This window comes from Nomascus leucogenys, chromosome 3 (genome assembly GCF_006542625.1).
Source record: "Nomascus leucogenys isolate Asia chromosome 3, Asia_NLE_v1, whole genome shotgun sequence".
NCBI lineage: Eukaryota > Metazoa > Chordata > Mammalia > Primates > Hylobatidae > Nomascus > Nomascus leucogenys.
The window spans coordinates 124,940,998-124,956,110 of record NC_044383.1 but is presented as its reverse complement, the minus strand read 5'-3'; the positions used below and the strand labels follow the sequence as shown (position 1 = coordinate 124,956,110).

The 15,113-nt window shown below is 42.1% G+C and overlaps 1 protein-coding gene across 2 annotated transcripts in view; it reads right to left on the bottom strand.

The window, feature by feature from the left end:
* Positions 1-8,974, bottom strand: part of ECT2L (epithelial cell transforming 2 like) — an 88,707-nt gene extending 79,733 nt beyond the window's left edge. Inside the window, exons 1-2 of one of the 2 annotated variants that reach the window (XM_030809759.1) lie at positions 8,806-8,974; positions 7,522-7,634 (exon numbers count right to left, since the gene is read on the bottom strand). In XM_030809759.1, the coding sequence (XP_030665619.1) occupies positions 7,522-7,634; positions 8,806-8,871 (179 nt within the window). In that variant the 5' untranslated portion in view covers positions 8,872-8,974. Of the gene's footprint in view, positions 1-7,521; positions 7,635-8,220; positions 8,273-8,805 lie in introns of those variants that run through there. The other variant, XM_030809758.1, reaches the window with a different exon arrangement.
* Between the last annotated feature and the right edge of the window lie 6,139 nt (positions 8,975-15,113).

The window sequence follows — 15,113 nt, the reverse complement described above, 5'->3', positions numbered from 1 at the left end:
CTTTGATGTCTGGCTGCTTCCAGGGTTCACCCTTTTTCTATCTTAGTTTTATTCTACTAGAATATAAATTGCAGTTGGGCAGGCCCTTTTCTGCTCTGCTCACTGTTGAGTCCCATGCACTCAGAACTGTGCTTGGTCCATGGTGGGCACTCAGTCAATATTTGTTCAATGCTAAATGAAGAAACTAGCTTTTGTCATGCTTCATGTACTCACCCTTCTGTAGGTGAAATAACCCTAATTTCTATTTGGCAGTGCACACAGTTCTAAAGAAGCTGACACCACAGCTCTGAAAAGCACATGATCAAGATACAGGCCAATCCCCTGGCCACAGCAAGTGGCCAGAAGTGGGCATGGGCCTAAACGAGTTGAATCAGAGTAAAGCCCAAACAAATGTTTTTTTTTTCTTCTGGACATGTCTGAGGGAATGGAAGGAGAAAGTCATGGCTACAGAGGCAGAACAGAGGCTCAAGAAGAAACAAGCCATTGGTTTCACTACAGAAGCGCTGCAAGAAGCTTCAGCTGCAGGAAGACCCATATCTGGAGTTTTCAATGATGTGAGAACAAACTATTTCCTTCATTATTCACGTCAAGTTCGGGCTGCCTGCAGTGAAACACATTCTAAAGCCAGTAGGTAGCATCATAAGTGCAAAATGAAAAAGGCACCCACAGAACTGGAACAAACTTTGTTTCATTGCACTGAGACTAGAAGGGACGAGACAGCTGATGTGATCTGCGTTCCTGACTCCAAGGAGGAGTAGAATCGAGATGGAAGACGCCTTGGGGCTTTCAGGTCTCCCACGCCTGTGTCTGACCCTTGGCTGTACACCAGATCACCTGGGGAACTTTGTAAAAACAGCTTCCTCCACCCCATTCCATTGTGTTGAGCCAAAATCTCTAGGGGTGAGGCTCATTATCTGTCTCACAAACTCCAAGTGATTCTGAGGGACCATCCCTTAACAACTGTGAACTTCCCATTGGTAGAAGGAAGCAGTATAGCAGATCCTAATGCTAATGCTGACATCAAATTCAAAGCACTGAATGTATGTATCGTGGTCTTAGAAGTATGTATAACTCATTTCTGAATCACTTTATTGAAGTCCCAAATTAATTAAATACTTAGACTATGCATGAGAGTCTGAAGGCCTTTCTCTTGGGTGTAAAAGGAATCTGTTTCACTGCTAAATGCTTTTTGTTTTTTCCTTCCTGGTTCTCAGATAAAATTTGGAGAGTTGAGATGACCAGAGAAGTGACTACTAGATAAATGGACTGTTATGGACCATTTTCAACCTATTTTTCTTCCTTTCACTGTAAACAATTAATGGCAACTTCAGATTTAGCAAATTCAAGGAATCAATGATGTTATCAAGGGCCAAAGATTTTTTTATATTTTCACTTTGCCATCCTCAACTGTTTACTTTGGTCCTCGGGCTTGTCCCAAAATAGTTCTCAAATAACTAACTGCAGAGAGCATTGGTCTTCACAAAACAGGGACCACAGCTAGCAGGATGGAAGAAAAGATGTTCATCCTCAAATCTTGTTTAAGTTTCTTTCAGCAAGAAGACGACTCTCCACCCTTATGTCTTCTTGGGCAGAATTAATATCTACACGCCCTTTCCTAAAGCAGACACCATCCAGGGGAGGCAGTGATCATGATGAATTTAGTCCAACCCTGACTCACCCTTGGTAGGGTGGGGGTTACTTACCAGCCACCCCTGAAGCATAGAATGCCTGGGGGTGGGGGGGAATCAGGGTTTCTGTCAGGAAGAGGGAGAGGAATGTGGAATGGCTTGGCTGAGCCGGTAATCAACAGTGTCTAACCCGGTAAGCAGGAATTGAAGAAAGACAAGGGGAAAGATTTCTCCAGCCACCTTGAATTAAGTAATGAAAACTTGAATGATGCAAAGTATTAGTAATCTCCTATATTCTAACACTTGATTTTTTGTTTTTTGTTTTTTTGTACATGAAGTCTTGCTCTGTAGCCCAGGCTGGAGTGCAATGGTGCGATCTCAGTTCACTGCCACCTCCACCTCCCGGGTTCAAGTGATTCTCCTGCCTCAGCCTCCTGAGTAGCTGGGATTAGAGATGCCCGCCACTACGCCCAGCTAATTTTTTTTTAATTAAAACTTGGAATATTTTGAAAAACTCCTTCCTCCTATAAAGCTACCAAATGAAAATTTTTTTCTGATTATCTTTTTGTCATTTTTGGAATTAGGAGTGCTTTAGATATCTGAATTCATTCAACAAGCGTTTATTGAGTGGCTGCTATGTGCCTGGTATGGCTCTAAGTGCTAGAGATGAAAAGAGTCACCAAAGCCTTTGCTGTCATGGAGCCGTCATTCTAATGGGGTAGGCAGACTGCAAATAAGTCCTGCATGTCACATAGTGTCAGGTGGTGTCAAGCGGTAGACAGAGAAGCTCAACATGAGAAAGGGGGAGAGAGCAGCTCCACACACTCACAAAATGGGAGTGAGAACTTCAAGCCAGTGGATGTTGCCTAATATAGGCCAATAACCTTCCCTCCATCCACACAAAGAGCTTTGGCTTTCTGCTTTCTCCCTTCCTTTTAAAACTCAATGATTTTCTTTTTTTTTTTAAGCATCATCCACCTCTAAAAACCATCCCAATCGCAAATGCTAATAATTCATACAGTTATCCTTAACCAGCCCATGTGGGTAGAAGGGCAGGAACATGTGCAGAATACTGGGCAAAGGGGAAGGAAGTGAAGATGACTCAAATTTCCAGACTTGCCTTGGATACTTAGAAAACAGTCGTTTTAGATACAAGTGTACACTTTCACTTTGAATACTCCCCTCTCCTCTTTGACAAAGATTCTCTGCTTGACCAAACTTTAGTCAAGCTTCTGAAACTTCCCCTTGGCCCACCTGCGCACTTCCTTATAAAATTCTGCTTTAGTAAAGAGCCCTGTTAAGTCAGTTTAGGAAGAACCCCCCCTCGGATATCTTATCAGGTTCCTCATCCTCCACCCTCCCCCAGGTGTTGTCTGAGCACCCTGGCCTGTCATCAGCGAGAGTCCTGTTGGGTCAGTGTATTCAGATCTCTGCTTACGCCTGATGTTTCCTCGAGTAATTTTCCATCCACTGAGCCCCATCCTGCTCCTTGGCTATCTGCCCATGCTGCATTTGAAGTTGAGCCCAATCTCTCTCCCCTGACGCCATGCAGGAGTCCCTATAGCTATCTCCAAGGTTCTCAATAACGTCCACCTTACTGTCTTCAGCAAGTTTCATTCGATGTTTTTTTCTTTAACCCCTTTACCATCTCCACACAGAAATACTCTCCTTTTAAATGGACATTCAGTAACTGAGAGCGATGTGGCTGCTCTATATTTAAAATTAACCTAGGAGTATGTTCTCTCTGAAAAACTGCACACCAGATTGCTTCACAGATCACAGCTGAGACAGACGTCCTCAAGTGAGCCCTCACAGGCTGCGTGGGAAGAATGGAAGAGGGGGTAATGAAGTGGGAGAGGGGGCTGTTCTCTCTTAATACACCTTGGTGGATATTTTTCTGCCCTCCAACCCCATTTCAAGTCTGCTCTGATGGAGACAAGTGACGAAAGCAAATCCTTCATGGGCTGTTTATGATCTCACACGCACACGCATATTCACACCTGGGTCAATGCATTCCCCCTCTAGGGAATGCAGTTGCATGAAAGCTGCCCCACCCACCCAGGAAAGCTGCAAGTTTGAGCAGCTCCGGCTCTGGAACCAAAGGCCTTTGTTTGAGGAATTACCAGGCACTAAGCAGAGGCAATTCAAAACCGGTCCCACCAGTGTGGCAAGGAGACTGATTCAAACTCCTCACGGGTTTCTCTGAGTGTAACAGACACAAGCAGCCCAGTTTCCTTTAAGGAGTCACAGGAAAGGTCAACCTAGTCAAGTGGTAGGGGAAAGACATCACTGGAAACCATTAGTCATGTGGACGACAAGGGGCCATAACATACTGAGAAAAACCATAATTGAGGTATAAAGTTGCTAGGCATGAAAGACAAGCAGAGAAGGCTTCCCAGGAGAAGAGACATTTTAGTTTGCCAGAAGGATGGTTTATGAAGCTGAACCTTTAAAAAATGTCTTAAATATCATAAAATTCCACTTAGGAAATCATCTTGAAACTTAACAATAGGGAATACTTATTAGGACAGGAAAGAAAACTCTAAGATATTTGAATATATCTCATAGAGATTAAGAATAATTTTTTAAAAGAAAATTGTGTTGACAGTTTCCATCAATATTGCAATACCCTGTTTATAACTGACTGAATTAAAACAAAATTATTTGGAAATTATAAAACCATCTAAAACAATGGCCTCTCTACCTTGAAAGAAAGGTATTGCACAAATATAGCCTAGTTTACATATAAAGATTTCAAGTATTCAAATAATGCTAATTTCTTTCATTTATTAATTTATTTACAGTTATTGGGTAAGCAAGACTACAGGAATAAATGATTCAAAAGAAATGCTTAATAATTAAAAATTGATTGCACTACCATTGGACCCAACAATTCCACTCCTATATGTATAGCTAAGAGAAAACATCCCTATGCAAAACTTGGACAGAGATGTTCACAGCAGCACTATTTATAATATTTACAATAATCAACTGAGGAGTGGATAAATAAAATATGGCACATCCATATAATGGGATAATATTTGGCAATAAAGGAAAGAAGTACTGACGTGCAACAAAATGGATGAACCTTGAGAACACTATAATATGTGAAAGAAGCCAGTCACAAAAGACTACATACTGTCTAATTCCATTTATACGAAAAGTCCAGAATAGGCAAATTTATAGAGACAGCAGATTTGTGTTTGCCCAGATCTAGAGGGATGGAGATGAGTTAATGGGTAGGGGGGTTCTTTGTGGGATGATGAAATGGTCTAAACTTAACATGTGGTGATGATCACACAACTCTGCGAATGTACCGGAACCACTGAATTGTACCGTAAATGGGTGACTTTTATTGTATGTGAATTATATCTCAATAAAGATGTTTAGGCCGGGCGCGGTGGCTCATGCCTGTAATCCCAGGACTTTGGGAGGCCGAGGCAGGCAGATCATGAGGTCAGGAGATCGAGACCATCCTGGCTAACACGGTGAAACCCCATCTGTGCTAAAAATACAAAAAATTAGCCGGGCGTGGTGGCGGGCGCCTGTAGTCCCAGCTACTCAGGAGGCTGAGGCAGGAGAATGGCGTGAACCCCGGGGGCGGAGCTTGCAGTGAGCCAAGATTGCGTCACTGCACTCCAGCCTGGGCGACAGAGTGAGACTCCGTCTCAAAAAAAAAAAAAAAAAAAAAAAAAAGCCTGGGCGCGGTGGCTCACGCCTGTAATCCCAGCACTTTGGGAGGCTGAGGCTGGCGGATCACGAGATCAGGAGATCGACACCATCCTGGCTAACACGGTGAAACCCCGTCTCTACTAAAAATACAAAAAATTAGCCGGGTGCGGTGGTGGGTGCCTGTAGTCCCAGCTACTCGGGAGGCTGAGGCAGGAGAATGGCGTGAACCCGGGAGGCGGAGCTTGCAGTGAGCCGAGATGGCGGCACTGCACTCCGGCCTGGGCGAAAGAGCGAGACTCCTTCTCAAAAAAAAAAAAAAAATGTTTAAAGGAAATTTGTACTAACTTTCATGGAACTATGAAATACAGTCTGCTCTCTGAAGAAATGCTGCTGCTATCCAAAACAAAACAAAACAAAACAAAACAAAAAAACAAAGTACTTTCACTGAACAGGTTAGTTTTATATTTTTGTCTCACAGAAAAAAGAATTCAGTTACCGGACAAAGGATGCAATTTCCAGTGACAAAAAGTCAGGCCTAAGTTAAGCTGCTTCAAAATATACCACAAGATCTCTAATGACCTCCAGTGGTCACAACTAAAATTGCCTGGTTTATGATACGTGAGCCTAGAACATGATGCACAAAGTGGTTATAAATGTGAGGTCTGGTCTGTTATTTTCTTATCTTGAAAGCTGCAAAGTTGGAGTAAAAGGAAACATAGCCAATGACTATCATAAAATGTCTCTTCCCCCTGATTTTTCAACATTGACTGAAGGGCCTGTTTATCTGTGCCCTGTCTTTGCAGCCTCTTTCAACAGAGCCAGGAAGATGCCTGCCTCCTTCCAGTGACTCCATGGGGAGAGTCCGTTAACAATCTGCTTTGCACCCACAGATGCAGGAGTAGCTGACAGGTGAGGAGGAGTGAAAAAATGGCTGATCAAAAGAGACTGGCAGGAAAACATGTAAGAAAGAACAAGAAGCAAGTACTCCACCTAAAATATGCCAATTTGATCATGCAAAACTCTCAGATATTTTTGCTGGGTCTCTAAGACATCCGAAGGTTACCCTCTCCTGCAAGCTCACCACCAAGTTCTAGTGAAAGTACCTAACATCAAATGATGCCATACCTAGAGGTTTTCTAAACAAACATTAGTAAATAAGCCCAAACCACTTCACACAGTCTCCTCTGTAGGTCTGATGAAGTCCCAGCTCTCTCTCCTCTGCGTAAAAGATTCATTCGAAAGGACAGTGTTTCAGAAATAGTATTCTATTATTTTTACCCTCCTTGTTGGCCTCGGGCTACCAGAAATCCTCCAGACTAACATAAGGCCTTTTATTTGGCATTGAGGGCTGGAAAACCATCCTGCCACATACCTGCTACCAGCCTGGCTGGATTCTTCAGCCACACCCAGGCAAGCTGGAGGGCTCTCTAGAATATTTCGGTCAGCCCACACATATCTTGAATTTCATGAAAGAGAGTCCGTTTCTAACATTCATCTGGCTGGTTAACAAGCCACGGGTTGTTTTGAGAATAATGTCTGATATTTGCTATGCTAATTAGTAAAGTATCTGATAACTCAGGTATTGTGACCTTCCAATCTAGAGCTGGCTAATGACCCCTAGGGTATTCATTCCTGACCAGAACAGGAGCTGACCCTGGGCATAACTTCAACTCACAGATGTCACACCGTCTGTGCTGAGTGTTTTAAAGTAAATTATAGACAACACGAGGGAAGGGGAAGAAAGAGAAAGAGAACCCTCCTGGCAATCCTTGACTAGGGCTGTATAAGTCTTGCCCATATTCCTAAATGTTTCAACCACTGTCACTTGTCATATATTTTGTAGATCCATCCATTCATTTAATGATTATGCCTACCTATGTCCCAGACATCCATTTGCAATATATTGTCTGTCTGATGGTTCCAAGGAAAATTTAATATGCTAAAGAACGTCAAAAATTCACTGACTGAAGCCATTCTGTTTTTGCCAACATGAAACAGTCCCACCATAGTATGAAAGCGTTAAATCCTCCCCACAGCTTCGCTTCAGCCTCAAGGCAAAAGCAGGCACTGGAAGAGTCTGTTTATAAATCTTAAAATATCAATTACCTTGTTTTTTTTTTTTTTCTCCCTAGGAACAAAAAATCTCTTAAAGGTTATATAAACATTTATATACAGTTTTCTTTAAGAATCAATGTTAATTACATCATTAGGCTACATTTACCTTAATTGTGATTTAGTGCATCTTAAAAAAATCGCAAATAAGAATTCTTGACGTTGCTTGTTAGTCCAGAGGTCAAACCAATGACTTATAAGAGCCACTCTTTCCTGAAAGAGCTATAAGGGGGAGGGGAGGAAGTGACATTTGCTGTACAGTTCATTGTTTTTAATTGCTAAGCAATCTTTAGACAATCTACCAGCAACCTCACAGCTAATATTTGCAGAGTGCATTACAGTTCACAGAGCGCTTTCACATATATAGAGAAAGGTCTCTCCTTTCAGGTTAAACTTTTTACCCAGGGATACTGACAGGCCCAGGCTTGTTGGGTGGGTTGATGGGAAAGACTGGCAGGGGTGTAATTATAGAGGGGCCCAAGAAGGGCCTCTGGAAAACAAAGAGGTAATGATTCCTGGATCTTGTTTCTACCTAGGCTAATGTGGCCTAGGGAAACAGAGTCCACACATTTCATTTTGAAAACATATATGGGCTACACTCATTTAATTGTGAAAACAGGACCATATGAGGTAGGTATAACTTCACTAACTCACAACCCTGGATCTTTGTAGCACCCACCAAGATGAAAGTAAGTATCGCTAAATAGCCAACAGAGACGTGTCTCTAGAGAAGACATACATTAAGGACCAGAATCCCCCAAACCTGGGTTTCGGTCCAGCTTTGCTCAGATAGAGATAACAAACTCACTGTTATTATCATAGGTCAGGCTTTAGTCCCAGCCTGGTCTAGTCTCCTTCCCTGGTGAATGAGGCTGAACTCACAAGAGCACCCATGAGAGCTCTGAGCACTCAGTTTGCCTTCTCTATTGCCAGAGCCACCATAGGCCATTAAATGACGACTTCCTGAATACCTTAAAATAGGAGAGTCATCCCCAGGCCACATGGAACCATCCAGTTGGCACAGGAGGGAAGAGAGGATTACAGAAATACACAGGAACACATTGCATGAACACTCCCAGCCCCCACCACCAAAAGCACCTTCTCATCTCCTCCCCTGTCTACAGCAACTGTGTATCCTGGAGGTCTCTATTTTGTTCCTGGAGGTACTGAGTGGAAAGGGAGGCCGTCTAGAACCTCCCTTAAGGTAGGAAATGAGGACTGGGGTGAGAAGAGACTGTCTTTGGGACAAAGCTAAGTTTATTTTTGTTTAAACTGAAAAGCTAAATTCTTTAGAGAGTTTTTCTTTAAAAATATGGCAACATGAGACCCAATATATCACAGTAAAATTAACCTTATGAATTAAACTTGTTCTGTTTTAAAGTATGTAACTTACCTGTCTATTTAATGACTTGTTGCTAAAAGGTGTCCAGGCACTAAATCTTGTGTGGAAGCTCTCCATTGCTGGAGTTCTCCAGGAAGAATCCCCAGCTGATGTCTCAGCAGATTTTCTTCCACTTCTAGAAACTACAGGTTTATTTCAATAGGTGTGCAATTAAGATCACCTAGAAATATCCAATATGTTAATGTCCTTATAGGAATTATATAATTATAGAAATTCACATATAACATATAGATAGAATTATAATTCATGTGTGTACATGTGTATATATACAATTCATCTGTGTAGACGATAAGCCATACAAATATACACAAAAATCCCATTAACTTCAAATCATTGCAATTATTCTATTCTTACCTACTTTCACCCAAATCTGAATTTAAACAAAAGTTGTTTTTTACTTTGCTGGGAAAATGGGAAGCATTAAAAAGGTTTCAGGAAATGCTACTTAGAATCTGACATGATTCATCAGCCAAGGAGGTTGACTTTTTCTTTACCTGGAAAATAAGAATTTGTTATTTTGTTTTTTCGAGATGGAGTCTCGCTCTGTTGTCCAGGCTGGAGTGCAGTGGAGCAATCTCGGCTCACTACAACCTCCGCCTCCTGGGTTCAATCCATTCTCCTGCCTCGGCCTGTGGAGTAGCTGGGATTACAGGTGCGCACCACCATGCCCGGCTAATTTTTGTATTTTTAATAGAGACAAGGTTTCACCATGTTGGCCAGGCTGGTCTCGAACTCACAGACCTCAAATGATCTGCCTGCCTCAGCCTCTCCAAGTGCTGGGATTACAGGCATGAGCCACTGCGTCTGTCTGAAAGTAAGAATTTGAAGTACTAGAAGATGACATTCCACCTGCCCATCTTTTCAGGACAGAGGTCAAAGAGAATATAAAGAAAAACAAAATAGGCTAATGTATTATTTATTGCTGCATAGCAAATTACTCCAACATTTTTCAGCTTAAAACAGCAAACACTTATTTCAAAGCTTCTGTGGTTCTTCAAGAATCCAGGCACAGTTTAGGGGGGTACTGTCTTAGTCTAACAGCGCTGCCATAACAAATTACCACAGACTGGGTGACTTGCACAACAGAAATTTATTTTCTCACAGTTCTAGGGGCTATAATTCCAAGATTAAGATGTCATTAGCATTGGTTTGAGGAGGCTTCTCTTCCTGGCTTGTAGGCAGCTGTCTTCTCACTGTGTTCTCATGTGGACTTTCTTCCATGTGCATGCAGAAGCAGAGATCTCTGGTGTTTCTTCTTCTTTCTGCTTCTCCTTTTCCTTCTTTTGAGACAGTGTCTTGCTTCTGTTGTTCAGACTGGAGTGCAGTGGTGCAATCACAGCTCACTGAGCCGGGTGCGGTGGTTCATGCCTGTAATCCCAGCACTTTGGGAGGCTGAGGTGGGTGGATCACTTGAGGCCAGGAGTTTGAGACCAGCCTGGCCAACATGATGAAACCCCGTCTCTACTAAAAATACAAAAATTAGCCGGGCATAGTGGCACACAGCTGTAATCCCAGCTACTTGGGAGGCTGAGGCAGGAGAATCGCTTGAACCGGGAGGCAGCGGTTGCAGTGAGCCATGATCGCGCCACTGCACTCCATCACTGACATCCATCACTGACAGCGAGAGTCCATCTCAATAAATAAAATAAAAATCATAGCTTGCTGTAACTTTTAAACTTTTGGGCTCAAGGGTTCTTCCCATCTCAGCTTCCCTAAACACTGGGATTACAGATGCGAGCTGCACCTGGTCTCTTCTTATAAGGACACCAGTCCTCTCAGATTAAAGCCCCATGACCTTGTTTAACCTTTATTCCTTATAGGCACTATCTGCAAATACAATAATAATGGGGGTGAAGGCTTCAACATATAATTTGTGGGGAAAGGGGATACATTTCAGTTCATAACCAGTACCTCTGTGTCAAGGCTCTTATAAGGCTACAGTCAAGGTGTTTGTGGGGACCGCAGTCTCACCGAAGGCCCTGCAGCTCATTCATGTGGCTGTTGGCAGGATTCCTTTCCTCATGCTCTGTTGGACTGAAGACTGCGGTGCTCACCAGCTGTTGGCTGGAGGCCTCCCTTGCTTTCCTTGCTACATGGTTCTCTCCATAGGGCAGCTCCCATGGCAGCAGGCTTCCATCACAGTGAGCAAATGAGAAAGCAAGAGAGGGCACACCAGAGGGAAGCCACAGTCTCTTTGTAACCTAACCTCAGAAGGGAAATCCCATCAGTTTTGCTATATACTGTTGGTTAAAAGCAAGTCACCAGGTCCAGCCCACACTCAAGGGGAGAGGATTAGATGACAGCATGAATAGTAATATAGCCTGTCATAGTTTACCCTTTGGGTCAGTTCCTTTCCTTTCCCATATGCAGAACACACTCACACATTTTTAAAGAAAACAACCCCAAAGTTCCATCTCATCAATATTTTTAGCACAGAGCTCATGAGCTAAGAATGATTCACAAGGGTCTCTCTATAGATACAGGTATAGCTCCCTTTGATCCAAATACCTTTGAACTAAAAAGATAAGTTATCTGGTCCTTGCCTCTGTAAACAACATATATCATGGTAGAACAAGGAAAGGATAACTGCAATAGATGGTCCCATTCTTTTTTTTTTTTTTTTTTTTTGAGACGGAGTCTTGCTCTGTCCCCCAGGCTAGAGTGCAGTGGCACAATCTCGGCTCACTGCAAGCTCCGCCTCCCGGGTTCACGCCATTCTCCTGCCTCAGCCTCCCGAGTAGCTGGGACTATAGGCGCCCGCCAACACGCCCGGCTAATTTTTTTTGTATTTTTAGTAGAGACGGGGTTTCACCGTGTTAGCCAGGATGGTCTCGATCTCCTGACCTCGTGATCCGCCCGCCTCTGCCTCCCAAAGTGCTGGGATTACAGGCTTGAGCCACCGCGCCCGGCCATAGATAGTCCCATTCTTAAAGAAGGATGACATATAAAAGGATTCATAGCGATCCTGAAACGCAGTTTCAGAAGGCTGGGGCGCAGTGATCATTTTGTCTCCAACAATCACATTCTCTTTTAGACCATGCCGGTGATTCCCTTGACAATGTCAACTTCTCAAAATATATCCCAAATTATATATTTGATTCTAAGTAGTGCTATGTGCCGCAATTGTTTAGAGACACTTTTTTCTCTCTAAGTTAACTGCAGATATTTTGAGCGTATCAGGCTTCCTTAGAAAAAGCCAAACCCTACGTCTTTCTTCTCTGAGATGTTTTTCCAACTCAAAGTATTTCCTGGGTACCACCTTGTTCCATTCAGAGATCCTAACAATGGTGTGACAACCATACTTTTGACTGGTCGTTTTCAGCATCATTTATTGCTCAAAGGCCTTCTCAGTTTTTTCTTTACTAGTTGAAGATGTGAGTCAGTTATTCCTTCCAACTGCAAATCCCTGAGTTTTGAGACTCTCTCTGAATTCTTTTATATTCCTGCTTACAAACCAGCCAAATATTTTCTGAGCTCCTCTATTTCTTCTAGTACTTTGGCAAACGTGACCTGTAGTAATAAACTCATTCTAATAACATTCATTTTCTACCTCTTTGCATAAAGTACAAGCTCATTAGGTATATAATATGCCCTTTAATCTATTCCAGGCTGTAGTTTTACAACTTTTTCCCACTGCATCACATGGATTGCCATCTTTTCAGGTCTTCCACAACAACTTCATGCTGTCAGACTGGATGGTAATGCCACATAATATAGAATGTGTTGCTGTTGTTATGGCAACATCCTACTTCTGGAACCGATTTCTGTATCTACTAAACGTTCAAGGAAGAAATAACACTACACTTACACAAAATCTTCCAGAGAATAGAAAAAGTGAGAATGATTCCCAAGTTCTTTTATAAAGTTGGTATAACCTTTATATAATCTTAACACCAAAACCCAAGGACTTTACAAGAAGGAAATATTACAAGCATATTACCAAAAATATAGATGCATAAATCCTACCAAATATGAGAACACCAAACTCAGTAATATATAAAAAAAGATCATATATCACCAGCAAGTTGGATTTATGTAAATTTTGTTTGACATTACAAAATCAATGTACTTCTAATGAACAAAAAAAGAAAATTATATGATAATCTCAGTATATACAAAAAGTTTTCTTTTTGTTTGTTTAGACAGGATCTTGCTCTGTTGCCCAGGCTGGAGTGCAGTGGCTTGATCTTAGCTCATTGCAGCCTCAACCTCCCAGACTCATGCAAGCCTCCCACCTCAGCCTCAGCTGAGACCGCAGGCATGCACCACCGTGCCTTGGCCTCCCAAAGTGCTGGGATTACAGGTATGAGCCCCGCAGCTGGCCCAACAAGTGTTTTTGATAAACCTCAATACCCGTTCATGACAAGATCTCAGCAAACCAGGACTAGAAGGGAATTTCCTAATCTGAATAAGGGCAAATACAGTAACCTATAGCAGACATGACACTAATGGTAAAACGATAAAACTTTCTCTCTGTTCACTACCACTATCTTTGTTTAACATTGTTCTGGAGGGTCTTTCCAATGTGATAAACCAATAAAATAAAATGTATAATAATTTAAAAGGAAAAAATAGGCCAGGCGCAGTGGCTCACGCCTGTAATCCCAACACTTTGGGAGGCTAAGGCAGGTGGATCACTTGAGGCCAGGAGTTTGAGACCAGCCTGGCCAACATAGCAAAACTCCATCTGTACTAAAAATAGAAAAAGTAGCTGGGCATGGTGGTGCACGCCTGTAGTCCCAGCTACTCAGGAGGCTGAGGCAAGAGAATTGCTTGAATCGGGGAGGCGGAGGTTGCAGCAAGTCGAGATTGCGCCACTGAACTCCAGCCTGAGTGACGAGGTGAGACACTGTCTCAAAAAGGAAAGAGAAAGGAAAAAATTAAATTGTCATTATGTATTATTAACATAATTGTATGTGGAAAAATATTAAAGAATCTACAGATAAATTGACAGATTTAACACACAAGCTTGGCAAGGTTGCTGCACACTAGGCTTACGTACAGAAATCAATTGTTTTTCTGTATACTAACAACATTTAATAAGCAACAATATAGCATTTATAACAGCATTTAAAAATCCAATATGGGCAGAGGCAGGAGGATTACTTGAGTCTGAGAGTTTGAGACTAGCCTGTGCAACATAGCAAGACCATGTGTCTACAAAATTTTTTAAAGAAAATTAGCCAGGAATGGTGGTGCATGCCTGTAGTCCCACCTACTCTGGAGGCTGAGGTAGGAGGATCACTTGAGTCCTGGAGGTTGAAGTTGCACTGAGCTGTTATCTTGTCCTTGCACTCCAGCCTGGGCAACCGAATGAGACCCTGTCTCCAAAACAAAAACAAAAACAAAATCCAATATAAATCAAGCTGGGACAAGTATTCCACATAGAATACTAAAAATTTTATCCAGATAAAAATTTTAAAGACCTAAAGAAGAGTATACATCTGTGAAGATATTGATTCTTCTAAATTAATCTATTACTCAATACAGTCTCATGAAAACCCAGCAAGTGTGGGGTGTGTGTGTGTGTGCATGGCTGTGTGTGTGTTTGACAAACTGATTATAAAATGTGTATGAAAATGCAAAGGGTCAAGACTAGCAAAGACAACTTTAAAAAGAACAAAGTGGTTGGACTTACTCTACTTGATATCAGGACTTACTTATTATAAAGCTAGTGTAAATAACAGCATGAGATATTGGCATATGAATAAACAAATAAACCAATGGAACACAGCAATTATTCAGAAACAGACCCACATACATATGGACACTCTACCTATGACAAAGGTGGCACTGCAGAGCAGTGGGATAGGATGGCTCCAGTCAGTAACACATGGGGTAGAACAACTGCCCAGCTGGACCCAGCTCACCCTCAGAACCATGAGAAATAATAAATGATTATTGTTTAAAGCCATTAGATTTTGGGATGGTTTGTTATCCAGCAATAACAAAAAAAATTGGTACCTGGAAGTAGATTATTGCCATAATTAAACTGAAAACCTATGATACTGGCGTTGGGACTGGGAAGCAAGTGGAAATTAAAAGGGTGTGGAGGAGACGGTGTAGTGGGATCTAGAGTAAGGCTAGTGAGAAGATGACCGGCATTATGTAGCAGTGGAAAGTTAGTAACACTGTTACCTGCACTAATGTGGAGGATAGAAAATGCGTCAATGAATTTATAGACCTGGCTAAAGAAATTCTGAGTAGGATGTAGAAAGTGCTGATTGGCTCCTTTTGCTGTCCAAGGTGAGAAAGATGAATTAAACTAAGAGATCTGTTTAGTTTTGCAGCAAATTTTA